The 27,577-nt window shown below is 41.7% G+C and overlaps 1 protein-coding gene across 1 annotated transcript in view; it reads right to left on the minus strand.

Moving 5' to 3' along the window:
• AR (androgen receptor) overlaps positions 1-27,577 on the minus strand; it is a 673,169-nt gene that overhangs the window by 149,578 nt on the left and 496,014 nt on the right. The window contains exon 4 of the mRNA XM_056538313.1: positions 2,549-2,836. Coding sequence (XP_056394288.1) covers positions 2,549-2,836 — 288 coding nt within the window. The remainder of the gene's footprint in view (positions 1-2,548; positions 2,837-27,577) is intronic.

The following is a 27,577-nucleotide window of genomic DNA, read 5'->3' on the forward strand; positions in this document are numbered from 1 at the left end:
ATGGTTCATTTGGAACGGATTACCATTGTATGTTGAGGGACCACTGTATATTTATTAACCTAATTTGTAGCCTTTCTCTGATATCTACATTTTTTTCCTTCCCTTGTCTATGCCACCTATTGCTTTTAAAGGAGTAGTCCAGTGGTGATTCAGTGGTGAGCAACTTATCCCCTATCCTAAGGATAGGGGATAAGTTGCAGATCGCAGGGGGTCCGACCGCTGGGGCCCCCTGCGATCTCCTGTACGGAGCCCCGACAGCCCACGGGAAGGGGGCATGTCGACCTCCGCACGAGGCGGCGGCCGACACGCCCCCTCAATACAACTCTATGGCAGAGCCGAAGCGCTTCCTTCGGCAATCTCCGGCTCTGCCATAGAGATGTATTGAGGGGGCGTGTCGGCCGCCGCCTCGTGCGGGGGTCGACACCCGCTATCTCGGCGGAGAGCCGGGGCCCCGTACAGAGAGATCGCAGGGGGCCCCAGCGGTCGGACCCCCCGCGATCTCAAACTTATCCCCTATCCTTAGGATAGGGGATAAGTTTTTCACCACTGGACTACCCCTTTAAGCCTTTTTTGGGGTGTAACTTTGTTGCACATTACTGTACAAGCGATCAGTCGTGCAAAAAGGGGGGGCCTTTAGCCTTGCACCATTCTTTCTATTTGCAGCTGACACCTCTATCCATGTCCGGAACTGTACAGAGCAGGATTGGTTTTCTATGGGGATTTGCTCCTGCTCTGAACAGTTCCTAACATGGACAGTGGTGTCAGCAGAGAGCACTGTGGTCAGACAGAAAAGAAATTCAAAATAACTTCCTGTGGAGCATACAGCAGCTGTTAAGTACTGGAATGATTAAGATTTTTAAATAGAAGTAATTAACAAAACTGTTTAACTTTCTGGCACCAGTTGATTTAAAAAAAACATGTTTTCCACCGGAGTACCCCTTTAAAATGCACACATAGGCATGGGAAGATGCAGTATCTTTTTCCAAACATGCCACAAAATATCCTTTTTTTGGGAGTAGCAAGAGGTTGTTAGTCTACCAAGTGAAGAAGACGGCATGGATTCCTCCAAGCGTTCCAAAAACTATTCCTTTTTTGGGAGTAGAAACAGAATTGGTGTTCTAACAAAGTAGAGACTGAAGAAGAAATATCTCTTGTATGAAAAGCCAAAAAAAATTATCCCTTTTCTGGGGATGATGGGTTGTGTATGTGTAGACCTGGCTGGAAGTAGGGTGATGGGGGATTGGTGTTATTAGTAGTAGCCTGCGTACAGCAGGTGGTGGCTGACTGATGATACTAGCATACAGTATGAGATAAAATACATATTTTAATAGTGTACAGCATGAAATTGAGGACTGATGTCACTAGCGTACAGCATGAGATGGTGGACAGATGTCATTAGTGTACAGCACTAACTCTCCCTACTGTCTGGCTCTCTCCCTCTCTCTGTCTCCTCTATGCAGAAGTTCAGAGTGCTTTGAACACTGTGGGTGACATCAGTGCCCTTTTATCTGTGCCCCAGTGTACAGAGCCCTGCTTGTTCTCATTGTACAGAGCCCTGCTTGTCCTCAGTACACAGAGCCATGCTTGTCCTCAGTGAACAGAGCCCTGCTTGTCCTCAGTGTACAGAGCCCTGCTTGTCCTCAGTGTACAGAGCCCTGTTTGTCCTCAGTGTAAAGAACCCTGCTTGTCCTCAGTGTACAGAGCCCTGCTTGTCCTCACTGCAGAGAGCACTACTTGTCTTCAGTGTACAGATCCCTGCTTTTCCTTAGTGTACAGAGCCCTTCTTGTCCTCACTGCACAGAGCCCTGCTTGTCCTCAGTGTACAGAGCCCTGATTGTCCTCAGTGTACAGAGCCCTTCTTGTGCTTAGTGTACAGAGCCCTTCTTGTACTTAGTGTACAGAGCCCTGCTTGTCCTCACTGCACAGTGCCCTGCTTGTCCTCAGTGTACAGAGCCCTGCTTGTCCTTAGTGTACAGAGTCCTTCTTGTACTTAGTGTACAGAGCCCTGCTTGTCCTCACTGCACAGAGCCCTGCTTGTCCTCAGTGTACAGAGCCCTGCTTGTCCTCAGTGTACAGAGCCCTGCTTGTCCTCAGTGTACAGAGCCCTGCTTGTACTTAGTGTACAGAGCCCTGCTTGTCCACCCACACTTCCTATATTTAGTCTCCTCACAGAGACACATAGACAATATCTGTAGGGAAAAAAAAATACATAAATGTTTTAACCAATGTATATTATAAATATACAAATAATAGTATTATCTACATCACATAAAAAGTTTTTTTTAAGCAGGTGTACACTTGGGCCAAATTTATCATAGATCATACAACATTATAAATTTGGGAAAGCCGCACATAATGCCCGCCAACAAACATTGGTAAAATAAAAGCCTCAGCCATGCAATCATTTAATAGATTTATCCCAATGTGTTTTTAAATTTACAGATCAAGCTTATTGCATGAAAAGTAGAATGTGTCTGCAGAGTTATGTGATTCTATAGGTTTATATGGCAAGGATTCTGGTGAACTTGACAAATCATAACAATCTTACCTGGTAATGCCTTTGCCCACTTCACCACATGTACTAGTTGCCTCTCACCCAGTTCATTCAGGCTGCTAAGAAGCACAGCAAAGCTGTCTGGCTGATTGTTGTCATGTCCAGCACAAACCACAACAGGCTCTATGGCCTCTAGTACATTGAGGAAGATAGGTTGACAACTGTAGCCTTCCAGCTGGGTAAGGGACATATTGGGTGTCATTTCTCGTCCTTCTCCCTGTCCAGGAGATCCCTCTAACTCCTCTTGAGCTTTGAGGTTCCCTAATTTCTTCAGTTTTCGTGCTGCAAGTGACAAAAGAAGGAAGAAAAAAAACTAAACATTACAATGATAACAAAGCATTTATGCAATACATGCTTCATACACTTTGCAGTATAAATCAAACATGAAAAGAAACTTTATATGATCCGTTTGGTTTTATTTGGATTTATTCTCTTTTGCGATATGTTACACTGACTCACCTGCTGCCAGGCTTTTAAAACAGGTATTTGACATTTTCTGTATCAATTTTCAAATAGATCTGGTGCCCTAAAAATTCTTCAAGGACTTGTTTATTCATATCTGCTTTTAAAAGTACAACATTGTCATCTGTGGCTCAATTTTAATAAGATAATCAATGAAATTCACTTCACCGTCAGTGTTTTTAATGTTACGGCTGATGAGTGTCCACATTTAATTGTGCATTTTGCTATCAATGACTGCATTCTCTAAAAGAAGGCATTCCCTTACAAAGGATGAATCCATTCCTAGGTTTTCTGAAGTTGCTCAGGAACAGTGTGAGAACAAAGTCAGTTTGCACACAATCCAAAACAGAAGCTCTCGTGTTATAAAGAGCAATAAAAATATTTCTTACTCCGGAACTCTGCTTCACATGTAATTGTCCTGACTGCACTGTGCATGAGACATTCTGTCTAAATCACCTTTTATTACTGTGAAGCTTTAGTACAGCTGTACAGAAGAGCTGATATAGGCAAATTTTTAGGAAATACCGTATTGGGCTATGTTCAATTTCTATGCAGAATCCCAAAGAAAAATTCAGCTCAGAAATTCTGCTGCATTAAGTTAACATTGTGGTGAATTCAATTTCCGCTGTTCTATTCACATGGCAGATTTTCCGATACAGAATTTCCACTGTGGAAATTCTGCATTCCTGATTCTGCAAAAACAATGAACCTGTCAATAGTTTTGCAGAATTCTTCAGCAAAAAAATCTGCTGCCAGCTTAGGAAAATGGAATCTGAGTGGAAGTGTGAACATAGCCTTACATATCCAACAGAACCCTTTTCTTTATTAGATGACCCTAGAAAGAACTATTAGACATGTCATTGTGTGAGTTGGGCATCTGAATAGAACCTAGTGTAATACTATTCATAATATGTTGCTTTTTGCATTACAAACCATGCTTTATATAATAAACCTTTAATTCTAAGTTACTCCAGCACTGTGCCTCATAGAGGCTTACAAGTCATGTTAAAAGCATTCCTAATTCCTGCAGACTGACTTAGGCCACCGTAACTAAAGAAAATCCCTGGACAAAGTATAAAACATAATGTCAGATCTCTATTGCAAATTAAAATACTCTGGAACAGTAGGCATAGTCCACTCAATGGGAGACATTTATCATTGTCGCTTTGGTAAGCGAGTTCTGAATGCATTTTTTTCTGCTTTAGTTTTGTGTGTTACATATTTATCATACTATCCCAGGGGGTTGATACATTTGGCTCACATAAGCAAAAAACAATAAATAACTTTAGAATACGTTTTTTCTAGCACACATAACACATTAACCCTTTTAGTTTCAGATCCGTGTATGCAGAGGACTACTTCGGATTCGGTGGATCACGTCTATGACCAGCGTTTTTTTTTTTTTTTATATTAATAAAATGGTTAACGTGGGCTTGTGGGGGAGTGCTTTTTGGAACAAAAGTTTACAGTTTTTGAATGTTGTGTTTTTTTATTTTATTTATTTACTTTACAGGCTTTTTTTATTTTTATTTACTTTACAGGCTTAGTAGTGGAGACCATTACTAAGCTGTGGCTTAGTGTTAGCCTCAAAAACAGCTAGTGCTAACCCCCAATTATTACTCTGGTACCCACCGCCACAGGGGTACTGGGCCCTGTACCAACGGGCCCGGGAAAAAAATGGTGCTCCTAAGCTGTAACAGGCTGGCGTTACTTAGCCTGGGGAGAGTCAGTAACAATGGTTCCTGCCAAAAATCTTTTATTCCAAAAAACACTCTCCCCCAAGCCTTCGTTAACCATTTTATTATTCATCGACATAGTCCACCAAAGTAGTCTTCTGCATACACGGATCTGAAATGATAAGGAAAAGAAACACGTAAACTTGGTTAGTACATTTTTGACTGTCTCCCTTGGGGAGAACGTTCATAAAGCAGTGTTTTGAAACAACGTTTTGTTGCTAAACTACACCCCCCATCATTTCCAGACAGAGTTTGGCTTTCTGGGAATTATGGGATTTGTAATTTAGCAACAGTGAGACTCCAGTTTTGCAACAGCTGGAGTCTCGCTGTTCCAAAACTACAACTCCCATAATGGAAATTGTAGTTTAGCAACAGCTGGAGGCACCCTGGTGTTAAATGAAAGCCGCTCCTCGACCACCAGCATGCATCTACAACCTGCCCACTAGCTATTGCAGGACTAAAACTCCCAGCATGCCCTTTCCAGTGAGGACATGGTGGGAGTTGTAGTTGCAACAGCTAGCTGGCAGGTGGTAGATGCAGGCGGATGGCCAGTGAGCGGAGCTGGTCGGCTGACAGAAATATGAAACTACGGCACTGTAATTTCCCGGTTGGAGCCATGATTGGCTGGTCAGTCCCGACAAATCATATAGCAAACACATTGGCCCAGGTTTATTGCTCAATGGCCCAGATTTACTATGCACCAGAATTTTGCACAATTTGCACCAAAAACTGGTGCACATGACTTTGTACCACATTTATGATGAGTTCACACTTTTTTCCTAGTTTTCCACTGTGTGTATCAAAAAAGTATTTACACTACAAGATTTTTTTTTATAATTTTAAGTCAAGTTTTTTTCAGTAACTGCACTTTTAGTTCCAGCATTTTTGCTTTTGACCTCATTCGTTATTCTAAACTATTCGTTATTCTGGAGTGAAATTATCTTTTTTGGTCGGATAAAGCATTTGGAACTGCCTCCTATAAGTAAAGTTACAATAGAGGAGATTTATCAAAACTATGCAGAGGAAATGTGGAGCAGTCAGACCAATCAGAACACTTCTTAAATTTTTTAAAAGGTCTGAAAAAAATTAAAGAAGAGATCTGATTGGTTGCTATGGGCAAATGCTTCACTTGCACAGGTCTTCAAAAACATAAACAACTTCTTCACTGTCTGTAATCTGACTAAAAAAACAAAACATAAAAGGCATAAGGCTTCTTTCACACTACAAAATTACTCCATTTTAAAGATTTATACGAAGTTCCGTCTGAAAATCAGCTGTAAAACGGCAGTTACAAAATCTTATACGGCCGTTAGGGATTTTTCTAATAGCCATGCATACACTATTTCTCCCGTTACTATCTTCCATCACAAAATAACGGCCGTTATTAATAACGGCTATAACGGGTTAAAACAGCTATTAGAAAAATCCTATAGACTATAGTGGGATTTTCTAATAGCCGTATAGGATTTTGTAACTGCCGTTTTACAGCTGATTTTCAGACGGAACTTCATAAGGATCTTTAAAATGGAGTAATTTTGTAGTGTGAAAGGGGCCTAAGCTGATTGGACAAAGAAAATACACATGACAATAACACCGCCCATCTGAAAAACGCATCGATTAAACCAGAATGCGTTTTCATTATGCTCGGCAGAAATGTAACAAAAATATTTGAATGTATTTGTTATTGGACAGTGTTTGTCATTTTAGTCTTCAGCATCATTCGGATTTTAGTTATTTTGTTCTTCTTATTCAAATTGTCTATTTGGATTATTTGATTTGTATGAATATATGAAAAAAAATGTGTTTGTTACTGATGGATCCGAATGTCCAAATAAGTACATTTTCATACAATAATCTATTCATTATGAAAGTGCACATCTATTAGACTGTCTAATTTCAGTTTACACTGTCTAAGTATTAGACAGCATTGAGCTTTTATAGACTTAAAGGGATATTGTGGTAGCTATATAAAAATAGAAAAAAAAGTTCTATTTACCCCTGCTAGTGTCCTAGCAGCTCCCATACGCTTCCTAATGCTCATGTCTTATTCTTGCTTCTGAGATAAAAGCTTGGAGCAGGACCTGCCTGCTAAATTGCTCACTGGCAGAGATAAGACACCTCTGTGGCCAGTAATGGGCTGAGTGGGCACTATTTGAACCTGGTATGTTATCCAACCTCTGGATCTCCACTACCATTCTCCCATCATTCCATTGTTATCTTCATTTATTACTAGTATCTGGTATGTGCCTATGTTTTGTTTGATGCCAATCTATATGCTTTTCCTGACCCCAAACTGTTTATTAGCTCTAAACTTGAGTCCTCACATTTTATTGCTCTCCACCCATCTTTAGACTTGATTGAACTTTTGTGTCAATCTACAGGCCTAAGCTAGAACTGTTTATTTGAGGCAAATGGTCTGGAGACATCAAAACTGCCATTTCAAACTGCTTTATAAAGTGCCTTATTAAGTGTGAAATCCAGAATTAGACCAGAATTGAACCAAAAGTGAACAAAAAGGACCAAACACAACTTCCACATTGCCTAAGTAAGTAGACCTTTATTTCTTCAACATAAACACCATGCTCACAGTCCTTGTCTACATCCTTGCTCTTTGTCTTGATACCCCCCCACTCATCTCACCAGTAGATTCCATCCACTTTAGCCCATCTCTGCTTCGCTCATCAATGTATTGCTCATCTCACTATTGAACAAGTAAAACTCTTATTGTTGCTTTAATTTATTCATGCCTTGAATATCGTAACTCTTTACTTATAAGCCTTCCCTTCTCTAAACTCTCTATCCTAAATGCCGTAGCCAGAATCATCTTTCTCTCCAGCCGTTGCATTGATGCCTCCCCACTTTGTCAGTCACTACACTGGTTACCTATTAAGTGCAGAATAGATGAACAAATCCTCACTTTCACCCACAAAACTCTCCACAGTGCTGCATCTTCCTACATCTCCTCTCTTATCCCTGTCTACCATCCTACACGTGCTCTCTGCTCTGCTAATGATCTAAAACTAACATCTTCTATGATCCAAACGTCACACTCCCATCTCCAAGACTTTGCTTGTGCTGCACCAGTTCTCTGGAATGCGATACCCCAAATCCTCAGAATTAAACACACAGTTTAAAACTACGCAGTTTAAAACATGCCTTACACAGGCCTATGACATCTCCTAATTGTACTCTCCTTCTATCAGTTTTCTACATTTGAGACTTCTGGGTCTTGGAGACATCTAGACTGCCAAATACTGCAGTCTCCCCCAACGTTCTCTGCACTTTAGATAATCAGAGATTAGTTGGTTACTGGTTCATCCGCCTTTAAATAGCCTCCCTTATTATGAGGGAAATTAAAATGGCTGGACAATTGCATCAAAAAAGCATGTTCTGTCTCCACTGTTGAAGACACTCTACAACCTATTCCTGCGCAACTAACCTCCATGCAGTGACAAATTAAGACTGTACTGGATAGATCTGATGATCTTGAGAATAGGCTTAGGGCAAAATCATCCGCCTGGTGGGCTTTCCTGAGAAAGCGGAAGGCTCAGATCCTGTGGCCTTTCTGGAAACCTGGCTGAAGGAAATTTTACCAACTGATACCTTCTCACCTACTTTACAGTGGAGAAGGCACATCGGTTGATTTGTTTTTGGAACACAATAGGTCCCACCCTGACAATGGGATGCTTATAAGGCACATGATCGGGGGGCCTTTATGGCGGGGTTGCTGGACAGAGGCGGGTTTACTTGGCTAGGGAAAAGGCGTTGCAGGCTGAGACTGGGGTTCTGGAGGCGGAGGTGGTGAGGGACCCTTCCCCTGATGCTGAAAATAAATGGTTGAATGCCCAAAGAGCTCTCTTGATCCTTCAGAAGGAGAAGATTCAAAAGAGAATGGTGGACAGGGAGGCAGTATTATTCGAATTTGGGGATAAAAATGGCAGGTTGTTGGCGTATTTGGCAAGGGAGAGCAGGCCTGTGGTTGCTATACCCTGTATTAGGGGGGGCTAATGGGACACTAGAAACTGACCATATCACTATTAATATGATGTTTCGGGACTTTTATAGTATCTCTATACCTCTCAATTATCAACCTTTCCAGACGGCTTAGTGTCTTTTTTGAAGAAATGTGCCTCTTACGCCCTTGACTACAGCTCAGGCAGTTGCTTTAGATGCCCCTTTTTCTGATGAGGAAGTCTCTTTGACTATTGCTTCTCTGCAGAGAGGAAAGATCCCAGGATTGGAAGGCATGATTGGAGACTGATACAGGGCGAACGAGGAGCTGCTGATCCCTATTTTACAAAATCTTTTCAGTGTGGCCTTGGAGACTGGGGGACTCCCTGACTCCATGAGGGAGGCCCTTATTGTGGCTCTTCCCAAGCTGGGAAAGGATCTGACTAGCAGATTCGTACAGACCCATTTCCCCCCTTAACGTAGATATCAAACTTCTGGCAAAAACTTTAGCTACTCGGTTGCGTAAGGTTATAGCCACTGTCATTCATCCTGACCAGACGGATTTTATGCCGGGGAGAGCTACAGATATTAATGTCCAGCGGTTACACCTTAATATAGCTGTGGATGTGTGGTTAGCTTGGACATCTATAAAGCATTTGATTCTGTGGAATGGCAATATCTGCGTGTTTTTTTTGGGTCCTTAGGTTTGGTCCACGGTTCCGGGCGTGGGTACGGTTGTTGTACGATAGGCCTAGAGCTAGGGTACAAACTAATCTGGAGGTCTCTGAGTCCTTTCAGCTAGGTAGAGGAATGAGGCAGGGCTGTTCCCTTTCTCCCTTTTTGTTTGCCCTGGCAGTTGAGCCCCTGGAAACGGCCATCCGAGCATCCACCTGCATTCATGGGGTCTGTAGAGATTCCACGGATGAGAATATATCCATGTATGTGGATTACACTCTGGTTTACTTAGCAGATGTCCACGTATCCCTTGGGGCCTTATTTGTTCTCCTAGATGATTTTAGCTCCTTTTCTGGTCTTAAGGTTAATTGGGCTAAGTCTTCACTGATGTCTTCATCTGTGGCAATGGACCCTGTACAATCTCTTCCTCATGGGTTGCAAATGGTTACTCAATTTAGATGATACATTTTCCTAAGTTTTTATAACTTTTCCATCTCTCTCCTGTGAGTCCCCCTAAGAGGTTTTTTCAGAAGCTAAGTGACGTGTTGAGGTCCTTCAATTGGCAAAGACAAAGCTCTGTGATTGGGTCAGGTGCTCAATTGGTATATGCTGCCTGGAGGATCGACTTGGATCTGGCGAACACCTCTACTGCTCTAGCGGGAGCTCTCTTAGGTTCGTATGAAATGTTAACTTATACCCTGTATAGATATGCTTCAGCTTCCAGGTTGCCAACCCCTATTAGAACTGTGGCTGAGGTGTGGTCGGTGGTTTCTAGATGCTTTCTGTTACCGGTAATGTCTCCTAGAGCACCTCTGTGGGGGAACCCTCATTTTGAGCACCTGCAGGAGTTGGAGGCAGCAAAACTCCCAGCATGCCTGGACAGTCAACTGCTGTCCGACAATACTGGGAGTTGTTGTTTTGCAACAGCTGGAGGCTCCGTTTTGGAAACAGTGGCGTACCAGACGTTTGTCATTTTTATTGGGGAGGGGGCTGTGTAGGGGTATGTGTATATGTAGTGTTTTTTACTTTTTATTTAATTTTGTGTAAGTGTAGTGTAGTGTTTTTAGGGTACAGTCACATGGGCGGGGGTTCACAGTAGTTTCTCGCTGGCAGTTTGAGCTGAGGCAGAAAATTTGCCGCAGCTCAAACTTGCAGCCGGATACTTACTATAAACCTCCGCCCATGTGAGTGTACCCTGTACGTTCACATTGGGGGGGGGGGGGGGGGGGGGAACATCCAGCTGTTGCAAAACTACAACTCCCAGCATGCGCTGACAGGCTGTACATGCTGAGAGTTTTAGTTTTGCAACAGCTGTAGGCCTGTAGGCACACTGGTTATGTATCACTGAGTTTGTGACCTAACTCAGTGTTTCACAACCAGTGTGCCTCCAGCTGTTGCAAAACTACAACTCCCAGCATGTACGGTGCATGGTGTACGGTGACTGCTGAGAGTTGTAGTTTGCAAAAGCTGGAGGCACACCGGTCGTGAAACACTGAGTTAGGTAAAAAAAAACTCTGAGTTTCACAACCATTGTGCCTTCAGCTGTTGCAAAACTACAACTCTCAGCAGTCACCGACATCCAACGGACATGCTGGGAGTTGTAGTTATGCAACCAGCAGATGCACCACTACAACTTCCAGCATGCACTTTAGCTGTTTGTGCAAGCTGGGAGTTGTAGTTATACAACAGCTGAAGGTACACTTTTCCATAGGAAAAAATGTGCCTCCAGCTGTTGCAAAACTATAAGTCCCAGCATGCCCATAAGGGAATGCTGGGAGTTGTGGTTGTCTGCCTCCTGCTGTTGCATAACTACAGCTCCCAGCATGCCCTTTTTGCATGCTGGGAGCTGTTGCTAAGCAACAGCAGCAGGCTGTCACTCACCCAACTCCTGATCCACGCTGTAGGTCAGTCCCTCGCCGCCGCTGTTCCTGGGGCCCCGATCCCAACATTGACGACGGGGATCGGGGTCCCGAGCTCCCGGGGTCCACGTCCTGCACCCGCTCACGTCCTCCGGAAGAGGGGCGGAGCGGGTTGCGGGAGTGACACCCGCAGCAGGTGCCCTGATTGGTCGGCCGGTCGACGAATCAGGGCGATTGTGAGGTGGCACCAGTGCCACCTCACCCCTGCTGGCTATGGCTGTTCGGGGCCGTCTCTGATCAGCCAGTATTTCTGGGTCACTGGAGAACCGATTGACCCGGAATCCGCCGCAGATCGCTGGACTGAATTGTCCAGCGATCTGCGGCCATCGCCGACATGGGGGGTCATCATGACCCCCCTAGGCGATATGCCCCGATGCCTGCTGAACGATTTCAGCAGGCATCGGGCACCGGCTCCGCTCCAGATGGCTGCGGGGGGCCGGGAAAGCACATGACGTTCTCATACGTCATGTGTCCTTAAGGACTCGGAAATGAAGACGTATGAGAACGTCATTTGTCCTTAAGGGGTTAATGGTGGTGGTTGAGGAGCTCTGTGCTTGCAGTGTTTGTTTTGTATTTCTCTGTTTGTTTAAGAAAACTAAAAAGTTATAAATAGAAACTTAAAAAAAAAAAAAGCATGTTCTGCCTTCTGTCTCAACCCTATTCCTCATAGTCTGTAAGCCCTCACTCCTCCTGTTTGAATATGTAGTGTGTAATATTGTAATGTCTGATACTTGTCTTTAATTGTTCCCCCAAAATTGTAAAGTTCTGTGGAATCTGTTGGTGATATATAAATTAATAAATATAATTATTATAACTAGGTCTTGCACTGAGCGGGGGTAGGTAAGTATAGTTTTTTTTCTCCATTTTTCTATGGCTTATATTCTCTTTAACTAAAACTATACAACTTTTTCAGTCATTGCAACTAGTCTGAACTGCATGAGTGATGTGTCATGTGAGTTCAGGCAGCCAGTAACAATATCGTAACTTGATGTCTACAAGTTCAGAGAGACACTGGCAATGGCAAAGTGCGTCAATAGGAATAATGAGAAGTAGTAGATGTGGTACTGACGCCTTGTGAACAATACCTTCTGACAAATCCACTGCTTCCAAGGTTTTGGTTTCTATTCTAAACAGGTAGATAACAAGAAGCTAGCTAGCATGATAACTTTGGGTGGATAAATAAAAACTGTCTAGTTAGCTTTGGCTCAAGCTGCTTGAAAATCTGGCACATCTTCAGTCTTACAGCAGTATTATTTTCACTGACCTGAATACACAGGTTAATAATGTGGGTGATGCTGATTCAAAGTTTACCTGATAAAAATAATTTAAACCATTCATTGGTTATCTGTATTAATCCAAGTATGCTCATTTGTTTTCCAAGCAAAGTTTCAGCACTTACTCATGTGACCACACACCGCATGGTCACTACACCAGGAAGTGTAGGCATATTTATAAAAGGGGTGGAATTATTGACAGCAGCAGGCTTGATTGCTCAAAGAGGATGTAGAACACCCCCATTGCTTTTTGCTGCATGCTGTTGAGTTTAAGGCATATTCTTTTTATGCAAAACTATCCTACTAACCCCTGAGCCTTGCCCCCTTTTCAAGCGTCGTGCTGTCATGACCCAATGGGGCAGACAGAGAGAGAGAGAGCCCTAAACTGACCCTAAAAACACTTTCTCTACTGCCTACTTGCTCATCCATCCTAAGCGATGGATCGACAACTTGGTGCCGGTCCCTCCCTGTGCTACAGTGCAGTGGCGTAAAAACAAATATATTCATAGTCGGTCACAGGCCAGAAACGTAAAACTACCAGACAACCAGACATACCAGACAGGATACAAATACTAGAACACTGTTCACAAGCAGATACAAGTACAAAGGACAAAGATCAGATCAACCAAACAGGATATAAATATAGAACACTATTCACACTGGGACACAGAACAAACAAACAAGAAACTCCACTCCACAAAAGGAGTAGCCATTATAATAAAGCCAAATAGACTACTGGCCAGTGGGCACACTCCACCGTGTGATCAGAATGCTGACCCAGTAGGAAACAGAAATATAATACATGAAACTTCATAAAAACGGATACAAGAAAACCAAACTCTACAACGTAGAGGAACTCTGGTCAGGATATTAGACAGGATATTTCTCAAGATTTAAAACAGGATATATATTTCAAGACACAACACAGGATACATTCAAAACCAAACTCCACCAAGTGGACGAACAGGACAGGATTCTAACAGTGTGAACACAGACTAAACAAATCAGAATGGACATACAATCCTAAAACCAATTAATGTAACAAAGACTAAAATACAAGGAGCATGCTATTTAACCATGGCTAAAAACCCAGATAAAATATCAAGTTAAATACAAGGTAAATGCTCAAGCAGAAATAGAAGTATAATGCACAGACATCATAGCAGCATTATTGCACAAGCACACAAAGTGTATTGAACTAACAACTTCATAGCAGCATGTATACACAAACAGACATCATAGTAGCAACAGGTCAATCACCAGCTCAGAACCTAGACTGAGCTGGAGATATATAGACACACCCGCACTGCCATTGGGTGAAAGGTTAAGAGTTTTAACTATTCCCTAGCCGGAGAACATCAAACTGTTCAGCCACAACCTAAATCCAATGGCCGTGTCTGAACATAAACCAAGACAGAAATTACATTATATTATATATATTATAATATATATATATATTATGTGTCTAATGTCTTATCTCCCATGTTTATAATAATAAAATAAATGTTGACAAGTTATTGTTCATTAAATGCATAAAATACCTAAATACCTGTGATTATAAAAGTGTGTTCCACCTTGCAAAATGTTCCAGCCATCATATTTTATGTGCTACAAATTAAAATGACCATTTACTACAACAAGCTGTGTTCCTAACATAAATCAGTAGTGAACAACACTTTGCTCATCTACACTATACTCTGCTCTTTCTCCTCTGCACTGGTTAGCATAGTGGCTCCCTGACTGGTCATTATAGCATATTCCAAAGTTTTATGGTAAGTGATAGTCCAGAGCATAGTGAATCAACTACATTACTATGTTTTCTCAGAAGAATACTTAATGTAAGACCTGACTTGTGTCTTTAGTCTTTCATTGAGAGGATAACAGCTGTATACCCTGTTTATGATCTCCTATGCTGAAGCATGTAATACGGTGGAATGCATTGTATCTAGAACGTACTGATGGAAGGAAACATATGGGGATTCCAGGTGACAGAACTATGAGTTACTAATGTGATGAAATCTGGAAGAGAATTTAAGTGGGTGTTGCATAGACCACTCAGTGGTAAATCTATGTTTCAAGAGATCTTAATAACATGATACGGAGAATGTCAGCTGCTCTCTCCGAATTGTTCAGTTCAAGCAGTAATTCAAAACTGTACATTTACTGGAAATAAAACCAATCACAGGCCATTATAAAGATTAATGGTGACATACGTATAAATTCTGCTTGCCAACAATGGCCATGGTGATGTTCAAGTATAAACATCTAAATAGCGCAACCCACCTCATGCCAACTCAGGTTGCCCTTACTGCTTACTAGAGCAACAAATAAATAAAATAAGATGTATTGGGCAACCTTTAGCTTCTTTTAACTTAAGTATGCACTTGTTATTAGGTTGAGAAATACCTCATGAGGGCAGCTGAATATAAAGGAAAAGTGCAGAACTGCCTTGGCAATCTGCAAAGTTTCTGACATATTGCTGCTACCAATGTTGAATTATGAAAGAACTTCAATCGAGCCGTCTGATGTCTCATTCCTCTTGACATTCCAGAGAATAACTAACTCTGTACTCACAGTTACACACCTCAGCATATGAAATGACACATTGAGCATACAATGGATATGTAAAACCTACAGGCTAAGTGTGAACTTTTCCAGCCATTTTTTCTTGTTCCAATGCATGTAAAATAAAAATAAAAGTATAAATAGTCTGTGCAGACATGTATGTGGAAAAAAAGGAAAAAAGCAAAGCGCTAAATGTACCATTATCTCCTGTTAGGTAACAGGTAGTAGGTAACAGGTAGTAGACAACAGGTAGTAGATACTAGGCTCACCCTAGGGTGCTGTGCTCTGGGCACAACACCTACTGACACCATAAAAATTGTGGCCTGAAAACCATCTGCAACCAACCCTTCTCCAATATCTGGGGCGATACACAGCAATGTAGAGAACATCCAATGACATAATCCAAAGCATAAGCAATAAAGAACACTTTAACAGCCCTACTTGCAGCCACTGACTCAATATCAGCTCTTACCGGACAATTATAACTAAATAAAAAAAAGATTATAATTTGGAATATAATAGGACAGTGCATTTTGAGATCGCCCTCTACATCATTTAAACAACCTACTGTTTTGTGTATCTAGCTCCCTATACTGACCAATGTGTCTCACACCAATCTATTTACAGAAGGTAAAAATGGGGCAGTGATCAAAGTGTGCTGAAAAGAGGAGTGTTTAGCTCCAGATGTATCATGTTTCCTCCCAAATACTCCCCCAATATTCACAACTGTACAAAGAGGACTGAAGTAATAAAACTTTTAAAGGAGTTAAGAAAACTCATTTTCATATTATCTTTAATGGCATTTTGAGTTAATAGGAAGGGGTCCTCTGTTCAGGATCCACCCTTCTTGGCCGACCACAGTGAAGTGTGGTTAAAAAGAGCGTATCTAGCTCTAGATGACCTGTTCTGCGTTGCTATACCCACATAACCCATTGACTTGATTGAGTACTGTACAATGCTAATTTCCCCTGTGGCAGTGTTTCAGGAAAACTGTATACTTAGGGGAAGATCTACTAAAGACCAGCACAAATTAAAATCTATGCCAACTATGTGCTGGCGTAAATTTCAGCTACAGTATATGCCTGTTTCTGACATAATGTAGTAAATCTATCAATCTGCATTTGACCCCATACCCCTACCCCCACCCCCAATGCTAAGTCGTGAATACTTTTTTATGCCAGAAAATTGTCATAGATGGTATAGTAAACGCCTCGCCCCTGTACAAAGTTTCTTTACAGATTACACCAGATTGCTATAAGTCCTAGGTGAGGGCTACTATGAGATCGGTTTACTGTCAAAGGAAACAGTCCAAACTGGAAAACATGTTATACTGTTGAGTGTTTCAACACAGACGACTAGTACTGTCTACAGAAATGCTGCCTGGTACTACAGAAATGCTGCCTGGTAAGATCCATACTAAAAGTATAATGAAACACTGTGGTCATACATCATGCTCAAAATCTACAACAAGTGAAATATTATGAATGTGGAAACAGTTTAAATTTGTGTAATCATAGACAAAACTATGTTAGACAAAAATGTAGAATGCACCAAACAAAAGGTATCAGTGGACAACATACTGTAGAATTTTGAAGAAAAAAAAGAAACAAAAACAAACAAACAAAAAAAAAACAGTGGGGGCATAAGAAGTGGACCCAAGGTCAGTGCTTCAATTAGACAGGGGCATCTGAGTGTACACGATGACGTATCTATGGCTGAATGTTGCCTTGTGAAACAACTAATGAGCTGCAACTGAAGTTCAGAAAAGAATCAAAGGCTAATAACCATCTGGTAGACAAACTGAATCCTTAAGCTAGAACAATCCACAAGTCAATTTTTCTTTTAATTATATAGTAATCAAAGTGAAATTAAACAAAACAAATTCAAATGTAGCAACACAAATGACTAGTGCTCTAGAATCCTTCTCCAGGCTGTACATAAGAAGTAGACCAGAAGAGGTCGTAGCACATATACTGTATAATGTAACATTCAGGATAACTTGGGATACTTATCAAGCCACATCTTACAGGAGCAAAGGTAATGTGTCATACTCTATACAGCCAGGTCCCAAGTGGACTAAAATATCACATTACAATGTATATCTATTACTAACTCTAAGCTTTATATTTTTTAGTTTGGAGAAAAGACATCTTGGGGCGAATTGATCACAACGTACAAATATATAAATGGACAGTACAGAAATCTTTCTAGTGATCTTTTTATAACTAGGCCAGTAACTTTAGAAAGAGGGCATTCTCTACACCTAAAGGAATAAAGGTTTCATCCTTATCATAGACAGGAATTCTTCACTGTAAAAGCAGTAAGACCATGGAGTTCTTTGCCACATGACGTTATAATGGTTGACTCAATAGAGAAGTTCAAGAGGGGGCTTTCTCTGGATCAACACAGTAGAGTTTTTAGAAGGTCCTAAACTCATGGCCTCTAGGAGTATCTGTGATCAGTTTATTGAGCCTTTACATGACTCAATTGTGGGTCTGCGTCACAAGAACAACCCAGCAATCATTCATGAGGTATTTAAACTGTGCTACTGTTGGCCTCACCATTGTTTGCACATGTTATAACAATGCTTTTTGGCACCAATTAGCTAAGGAATGAGCTTTTGCTTGTTTGTTGGCTGATCATTGGCCATTTACATATTATTTATTCCCCATATCCTAGGGCAGTTTTCCTTGAAGCTTTCCTATAGGATGAAAACTGTTAGTGAAATAATTTTACAATTTTCAATATGATCAGTAAAACATTATGATTGTTTATACTAAATAGTCCATGTTACTCCTACAACTATGACCCTGGATTGCAAAGAATGGAATTCTGTACATGTTTTTACAATGCAGTTAATGTGCATTAAGGGAAAAAGAAATCGAGGGAATGTATTGTGTATAATGTGGCTAGCAGCTGTAACTTTTCCAGCATAACCAGGTGAGGCAAGATTGTTATAGCCTATTCTGCTACACAGATTTAGAAACCCAATAAATCCAGCTGCTTGTCTTCAAAACAACATATAAATTACCAGTATTCATCGTAGTGCCTTAACCAAGTGCAGACAATCAGATATCAGTGGGCTATACGCCAGCTAGTGATTTTTATCTAGAAAGAGAAACAATCTCCCTCAAGCCTTAATTAAAAAAACAAGTCCGTAAAAATAATGGCCACGGGTCAATAATGGCAGCTTTGTGAGGAAATTGACATAAAGACTACTTCTTTGTAGCCAAATGGAGGTGGGGGAGCATAGATCAAATGATCTGAAAGCACCCATGCATATAATAAGAATGTCTCCTCTGAAGTTCATAATTTCAAGCAATGATTCTTAGTCTCGCTCTAAAGGATACAAGCTTCATTGAGAAATGTCAAATTCTGGAATCAGATTAATAATTACAGTTTAAACAACTGTATTCACAGTTTATTTAACAAGGATTTCTACAAAAAAAAAAAAAAAACATGTTAAAAAGATCTGAGGTTAGGTAATGTATTGGATGTTACATTAGATGTCTCCATTGAACATTCTATCATAAAACCCAGAGAAAACAGTGTAACATGTAGCTACACCATGACGGAAACCCAGCAAACCTCCTTAAAGGCACAAAGAAACTATTACCCTCGTCCTGACATTTGACATAAACATAAATGGCAGATGCCAGCTGTGTTAAAGGTTACCTTTCATCAAAAAAACTTTTGATATATTATAGATTAATGTATGCAGAATAACTTTCCAATAGTATGTTATTAAAAAATATGCTTCTTTCTTTTTAATTTTCCACTTTGAAAAAATGACCACTAGGGTCTCCCTACCAGTCAAGCTCACCTGGCAGTGAGCAGGTGAGTTTGTCTGTGTTCCAGCTGCAGTCTGAGAATTAGGACTCCTGCATGAGTCTGAAATCTATAAAAAAGGACTGGTAGGGAGACCCCTAGAAGTCATTTTTTCTAAGTGGAAAACTAAAAAGAAAGAAGCATATTTTTTAATAACATGCTATTGGAAAGTTATTCTGCATACATTAATCTATAATATATCAAAAGTTTTTTTGATGAAAGGTACCCTTTAACCCCTTAAGGACCAGGCCATTTTACACCTTAAGGACCAGAGCGTTTTTTGCAAATCTGACCACTGTCACTTTAAACATTAATAACTCTGGAATGCTTTTAGTTATCATTCTGATTCCGAGATTGTTTTTTCGTGACATATTCTACTTTAACATAGTTGTAAAATTTTATGGTAACTTGCATCCTTTCTTGGTGAAAAATCCCCAAATTTGATGAAAAAAATTTGCTTGTAAGGAAAATGGATATTCAAAATATATATTTTTTGGGTTCACATATACAATATGTCTACTTTATGTTTGCATCATAAAATTTATGAGTTTTTACTTTTGGAAGACACCAGAGGGCTTCAAAGTTCAGCAGCAATTTTGAAATTTTTCACAAAATTTTCAAACTCACTATTTTTCAGTGACCAGTTCAGTTTTGAAGTGGTTTTGAAGGGTCTTCATATTAGAAATACCTCATAAAAGACCCCATTATAAAAACGACACCCCCAAAATATTCAAAATGACATTCAGTAAGTGTATCAACCCTTTAGGTGTTTCACAGGAATAGCAGCAAAGTGAAGGAGAAAATTCAAAATCTTCATTTTTTACACTCGCATGTTCTTGTAGACCCAATTTTTGAATTTTTGCAAGGGGTAAAAAGGAGAAAATTTTTACTTGTATTTCAAACCTAATTTCTCTCGAGTAAGCACATACCTCATATGTCTATGTAAAGTGTTCGTCGGGCGCAGTAGAGGGCTCAGAAGGGAAAGAGCGACAAATGATTTTTGGGGGGCATGTCACATTTAGGAAGCCCCTATGGTGCCAGGACAGCAAAGAAAAACACATGGCATACCATTTTGGAAACTAGACCCCTCAGGGAACGTAACAAGGGGTAATGTGAACCTAAATACCCCACAGGTGATTCACGACTTTTGCATATGTAAAAAAATATATAAAATTCACCTAAAATGCTTGGTTTCCAAAAAATTTAACATTTTTAAAAAGGGTAATAGCAGAAAATACCCCCCAAAATTTGTAACACAATTTCTCCCGAGTACGGCGATACCTCATATGTGACCCTAAACTGTTGCCTTGAAATACGACAGGGCTCCAAAGTGAGAGCGCCATGCGCATTTGAGGCCTAAATTAGGGACTTGCATAGGGGTGGACATAGGGGTATTCTATGCCAGTGATTCCCAAACAGGGTGCCTTCAGCTGTTGTAAAACTCCCAGCATGCCTAGACAATCAGTGGCTATCTGGCAATACTGGGAGTAGTTGTTTTTCAACAGCTCGAGGCTCCGTTTTGGAAACAGTGGCGTACCAGACGTTTTTCATTTTTATTGGGGAGGGGAGGGGGGCTGTGTAGGGGTATGTGTATATGTAGTGTTTTTTACTTTTTATTTTATTTTGTGTTAGTGTAGTGTAGTGTAGTGTTTTTCGGGTACAGTCACACGGGTGGGGGTTCACAGTAGTTTCTCGCTGGCAGTTTGAGCTGCGGCAGAAAATTTGCCGCAGCTCAAACTTGCAGCCGGATACTTAATTGTGAAACACCGAGTTTGGTAACAAACTCATTGTTTTGCAACCAGTGTGCCTTCAGCTGTTGCAAAAGCTACAATCCCCAGCATGTACGGACAGCGGAAGGGCATGCTGGGTCTTGTAGTTATGCAACAGCTGGAGGCATACTACTTTGGCTGGGGATGCTGGGGATTGTAGTTATGCAACAGCTGGAGACACACTGGTTTGCTACTTAACTCAGTGTGCCTTCAGCTGTTGCAAAACTACAACTCTCAGCAGTCACCGACAGCCAACGGGCATGCTGGGAGTTGTAGTTATGCAACCAGCAGATGCACCACTACAACTCCCAGCATGCACTTTAGCTGATTGTGCAAGCTGGGAGTTGTAGTTATACAACAGCTGAAGGTACACTTTTCCATAGAAAAAATGTGCCTCCAGCTGTTGCAAAACTATAAGTCCCAGCATGCCCATAAGGGAATGCTGGGAGTTGTGGTGGTCTGCCTCCTGCTGTTGCATAACTACAGCTCCCAGCATGCCCTTTTTGCATGCTGGGAGCTGCTGCTAAGCAACAGCAGGAGGCTGTCACTCACTTCCTACTGCTGCTGCTGCTCCACGCCGCGCAGGTCAGTCCCTCGCCGCCGCCGTCGCTCCTGGGGCCCCGATCCCAACAGGGACGCCGGAGATCGGGGTCCCCAGCACCCGGGGTCTTCTTCCCGCACCCGCTCACGTCCTCCGAAAGAGGGGCGGAGCGGGTTGCGGGAGTGACACCCGCAGCAGGCGCTCTGATTGGTCGGCCGGGAAACCCGCCGACAAATCAGGGCGATCGTGAGGTGGCACCAGTGCCACCTCACCCCTGCTGGCTATGGTTGTTCGGGGCCGTTTCTGACAGCCCCGATCAGCCAATAATTCCGGGTCACTGGGTCACTGGAGACCCGATTGGCCCGGAATCCGCTGCAGATCGCTGGACTGAATTGTCCTCATGACCCCCCTGGGCGATATGCCCCGATGCCTGCTGAACGATTTCAGCAGGCATCGGGCACCGGCTCCGCTCCAGATGGCTGCGGGGGGCCGGTAAAACACATGACGTTCTCATACGTCATGTGTCCTTAAGGACTCGGAAATGGATACATATGAGAACGTCATGTGTCCTTAAGGGGTTAAAGATGTCACCCACCAGCAACAAAAAGGATTGGAGATAACTCTGATCCAGGCTATTTAACATCTTAGATGTCACCTGATGGGCCCACAGTTTTAGATTTTGGCTTCTAAAATACTGTGATGAGCATCCACTTCTTTTTATCTGCAATCATTTATTTTAGTGGTACATAGAGTTATACAGGAGTTGTTTAACACTTTTTGTGCATTTTAATTGAGAACTATATGACGTTATCTGGGCACTACATATAATGTTATCCTGATACTACAAAAGGAGGTTATCTGGTCACTACGGGGGTATTTGTCAAAAGCTGTGGAGAGGAAAAGTTGACCAGTTGCCCATAGCAACCAATCAGATCGCTTCTTTCAATTTTAACGAGGCCTCTGAAAAATAAAAGAAGAACTCTAACTGGTTGCTATGGACAACTGGTCAACTTTTTCTCTGCACAGCTTTTGATAATTCTCCCCCTATGTGGCCATTTTATATTGGAAGTTTATTATTTTGGCTGTGTGGAGTACTATGGTGTTACTTCGTCACATTATGATTTTTCTTGATAACTATGTATTGCCGAGGATTTAAAAAAAATCTTTTTCTGCATATTGAAAAATCTTAAAGTTCTGTTTTCACTTGTTCAGTGTGGTTCCTATGTAGGTTTTACACTGTAATTGTTATCTCATAACACTATATCATTTTTGTTGGAAAAAATGTGCATACATGGTAACTAATAAAGTGCATCATTCCCCCTAACAAAAAAGTTCCAGCATCCAAAGTTCATCATTATTGGTCTCCACCACACGAGTCATAGGTATAGCAGGAGAAGAGCACTCCAGCTATTCTCTGTCTTGTTAAGTGTATTTGTTACCGTTGTGGGGCAGACGTTAATGTGAACGAGCCCTTACACATTCATATCATGCAAATACACACACAGGGCCGTACTGGCCATTGGGCAAACTGGGCGTTTGCCCTGTGGGCCGGGCCGACCACCTTCCCTGATGTGACACACACTCTACATCTAGCTGTGAATCTGGCGGCCGGCAGTGTTGTAATTTAGAACACACTGGCGATTTCAGAGTGGTGGCTGGCAGTGCCCTTTAAAGGAAAACTGTCAGCTTGCTCCCCCCCACCCTAACCAGCGGTACTCGCCTCTCCCTCTTCATTACATAGCGGGGAGAACAGGGAGAGACAGAGGGAGGGGAGGAGTATTGATGAGCTGGGTGGCTCTGCGGCTGGCTGCGGTGACAGAGTGCCTTAACTGCTGCCTGTGCCAGTTAGCACCTAATTAATATATAGGGAAAAACGAAGCTATCGGCCGGGCAGATCCGGGCACAGTAAGCATCAAACTGATCAGCGTCCCCCACTGGTTAGTGCGGGGGGAGCAAGCTGACAGTTTTCCTTTAAAGCGTACCCGTCAGATCCAACAAATTTTTTTTTTTTTAATATATCACTCTGTACCTAATCCTGACCATGTATAGGGTGGGTCATTTATATGGATACACCTTAATAAAATGGGAATGGTTGGTGATATTAACTTCCTGTTTGTGGCACATTAGTATATGTGAGGGGGGAAAATTTTCAAGATGGGTGGTGACCATGGCGGCCATTTTGAAGTTGGCCATTTTTTATCCAACTTTTGTTTTTTCAATAGGAAGAGGGTCATGTGAAACATCAAACTTATTGGGAGTTTCACAAGAAAAACCATGATATGCTTGGTTTTAACATAACTTTATTCTTTCATGAGTTATTTACAAGGTTCTGACCACTTATAAAATATGTGTTCAATGTGCTGCCCATTGTGTTGGATTGTCAATGCAACCCTCTTCTCCCACTCTTCACACACTGATAGCCACACCGCAGGAGAAATGCTAGCACAGGTCTTCCAGTATCTGTAGTTTCAGGTGCTGCACATCTTGTATCTTCGCAGCATAGACAATTGCCTTCAGATGACCCCAAAGATAAAAGTCTAAGGGGGTCAGATCGGGAGACCTTGGGGGCCATTCAACTGGCCCATGATGACCAATCCACTTTCCAGGAAACTGTTCATCTAGGAATGCTCGGACCTGACACCCATAATGTGGTGGTGCACCATCTAGTTGAAAAAACTCAGTGAACGTGCCAGCTTCAGTGCATAAAGAGGGAAACACATCATCATGTAGCAATTTTGCATATCCAGTGGCCTTGAGGTTTCCATCGATGAAGAATGGCACCACTATCTTTGTACCCGATATACCACACCACACCATCAATTTTTGTGTTCCAACAGTCTTGGAGGGATCTATCCAATGTGGGTTAGTGTCAGACCAATAGCGGTGGTTTTGTTTGTTAACTTCACCATTCACATAAAAGTTTGCCTCATCACTGAACAAAATCTTCTGTGTAAACTGAGGGTCCTGTTACAATTTTTGTTTTGCCAGTTCTGCAGCACCTGAAACTATGGATACTGGAAGCCTGTGCTAGCATTTCACCTGTGGTGTTGCTATCAGTGTGTGAAGAGTGAGAAGAGGGTTGCATTGACAATCCAACACAATGGGCAGCACATTGAACACATTTTATAAGTGGTCAGAAACTTGTAAATAACTCATGAAAGAATAAAGTTACGTTAAAACCAAGCACATCATTGTTTTTGTTGTGACATTCCCAATAAGTTTGATGTGTCACATGACCCTCTTCCAATTGAAAAAAGAAAAGTTGGATTCAAAATGTCCGACTTCAAAATGGCCACCATGATCACCACCCATCTTGAAAAGTTCCCCCCCCCCTCACATATACTAATGTGCCACAAACAGGAAGTTAATATAACCAACCATTCCCATTTTATTAAGGTCTATCCATATAAATGGCCCACCCTGTACATCTAATTTTTATGTGTCTAGCACCTTTATTTATTTTTTATTACACTTTTAATTTAGCACACTAGTATGAATTCCTCACTGTGCAGGTCTCCGCCCCCTCCCTCAGTATGCTGTCTGCTCACATCTCCCCTAGCATTAGCAAACCTCCCAGCTTGTCCTCACTGACAGTAGCGGGACACAAGCTGACAGTGGGAGGATTTTTCCTCCAATTGAGAGCCCTGCACTCAGAGCTGTCAATCAAGGAAGTGTGTCCATGATGTAGGTGATGACGCATGGACACAGCAGGACTAGTATGTGTCCAAGCAGACAGGGGGGCAGTAGTTTGACTGGCTTTTTCCGCATGAAATACTGAAAATTTCCTAATGAAAGCAATTGCAAAACTTATTGGTTTTCCCTGCTTTACAACATATCAACCATTTTTGTATCTTACAGTGCCCATTTAAAGCCAGTGGAGGGGCCACGGCTGTGCTGACTCTCTGTCAGGAGGGACGCTTCTCTCCTCCCCCCCCCCCCCCCCCCCCCCTCTAAGCTTCTGTGTTGTGTACAGTGCTATTGGGGGAGCAGGGACATGTTTCCTGCTCCCTCACAGATTCTAACTCCCGCCAGTGCCGCTGGAAGCAGAAGAACTCCACCTGCCTACCACGGATTCTGAGTAAAAAATTAGAGCAGCTCAACCCAAAAAAAGAAGAAAGTGCCAGGTGCCAGCAAGTCGTTGTCCCAGGTAGTTTTTCAACATCTGGAGTCATCCTGGCTCGGAAACACTAATCTATCTATCTCGTATCTATCTAATATCTATCTATCTATCTCATATCTATCTATCTATCTCATATCTCTATCAAATCTATCTATCTATCTCATATCTATCTATCTTATATCCAAGGGCAGACTGACATGTCAGGCACCCAGTGCCCAACAGTGCTGCTGCTCTACAGCTACCTAAAGGGGGGCTGCTGCACTACAACTTTCTTAAGGAGACTGATGCACTACAACTATTTAAAGGGGCTTCTGCACTACAACTACAGAAAGGGGGCTGCTGCACTACATCTGGAGTCATCCTGGCTCGAAAACACTAATCTATCTATCTCATATCTATCTATATATCTATCAATCTATCTAATATCTATCTAATATCTATCTCATATCTATCTATCTCATTTCTCTATCAAATCTATCTATCTATCTATCTCATATCTATCTACTGTATCTATCTATCTATCTCATATCCAAGGGCAGACTGACATGTCGGGCATCCAGTGCCCAACAGTGCTGCTGCTCTACAACTTACTTAAGGAGAATGCTGGACTACAACTATTTAAAGGGGCTTCTGCACTACAACTACAGAAAGGGGGCTGCTGCACTACAACTACCTAAAGGGAGCTGCTACTAATATCTAAATGGGGACTGCTATTGCTATACATGGGTGGGCTGCAACTATATACAGGGGGCCACACCTACAGGGAGTAACTATCGATGGGGGCAGCTATCTACAGGGGGGGGGGGCTACCTACAGGTGGCTCCTACCTATTTGGGGTATCTGTGTAATGGAGAGAACTAGGTAAAGGGATCTGTCTACTTGATAGGGGGATATACCTACTTTTCCCCAACCTACTTATCTAACCAATCTATTGTGTGAGGCACCAAGTGGGTTATTATTACTGTATAGTGCTCTATAGGTCCTGGAAAAGCGTATAGCCTAAAATGTTAGTCTGGCAGGTTCTGTGGAGACGGTTCGTGGCTGGAAGAAATCATCATGATGGTCTGGAGTGGATGAAGAAAAAGAAGCGTAAACAACTCCAATTAGAGAAAATGTCACCTGATGTAACTGTATGTAATCACAGCAAAGCCTGTGTAGAGCTACTGTCTACCACTATATGGTCACAGTATGGGGGATATATTTCCTCCTTGTATATTTGTATTATTGTATTATTTTCTTCTCCGTCTGGAGAAGAAAAAGTTTAGTCTCAAGGGGCGACACGCCTTCTTTACCATGAGAACTGTGAACTTATGGAACAGTCTACCTCAGGAACTGGTCACAGCAGGAACAATTAACAGCTTTAAAACAGGATTAGATACATTCCTGGAACAAAATAAGATTAATGCTTATGAAGAAATATAAAATCTCATCCCTTCCCCAATATCGCGCCACACCCCTACCCCTTAATTCCCTGGTTGAACTTGATGGACATATGTCTTTTTTCGACCGTACTAACTATGTAACTATGTAATATTTGTCCTAGTTCTCTGAATTTGGTAAGTACAGTATGATGGTAATATGTATGGTGATAATTTCCCCCCTTGTATATTGGTATTATTGGTAATATTGGTCTCAGTATACAGGATTTGGTCAGTATCAGTATGATGGTAATATGTATGTAATAATATTTGCTTCTTGTATACTGGTATTATTGGTAACATTGGTCTCAGTATACAGGATTTGGTCAGTAACAGTATGAAGGTAATATATATGGTGACAATATTCCCCCTTGTATACCGGAATTATTGGTAATATTGGTCTCAGTATACAGGATTTGGCCAGTAACAGTATGATGGCAAAATATATGATAATACTATTTCTCCTTGTATACTGGTATTATTGGTAATATTGGTCTCAGTATACAGGATTTGGTCAGTTACATTATGATGACAATATGAATGGTGATAATATTTCCTCCTTATATACCGGTGTTATTTGGTAATTCTATGATGTTACATGTGTTTATCACAGGAAATTGTCTTAGCTATCTTAAAATATATATATATAGTATGTAATATTTTTTTCCCATTATGTACCCTATTATACCCACCAATAAATAACATTTGGCCCCTCCATGTTGTGGCTCCGCCTTCAAATAGCCACACCCACTACAGAAATGGTCT

The sequence above is a fragment of the Hyla sarda genome, chromosome 9 (assembly GCF_029499605.1).
Source record: "Hyla sarda isolate aHylSar1 chromosome 9, aHylSar1.hap1, whole genome shotgun sequence".
Lineage (NCBI taxonomy): Eukaryota > Metazoa > Chordata > Amphibia > Anura > Hylidae > Hyla > Hyla sarda.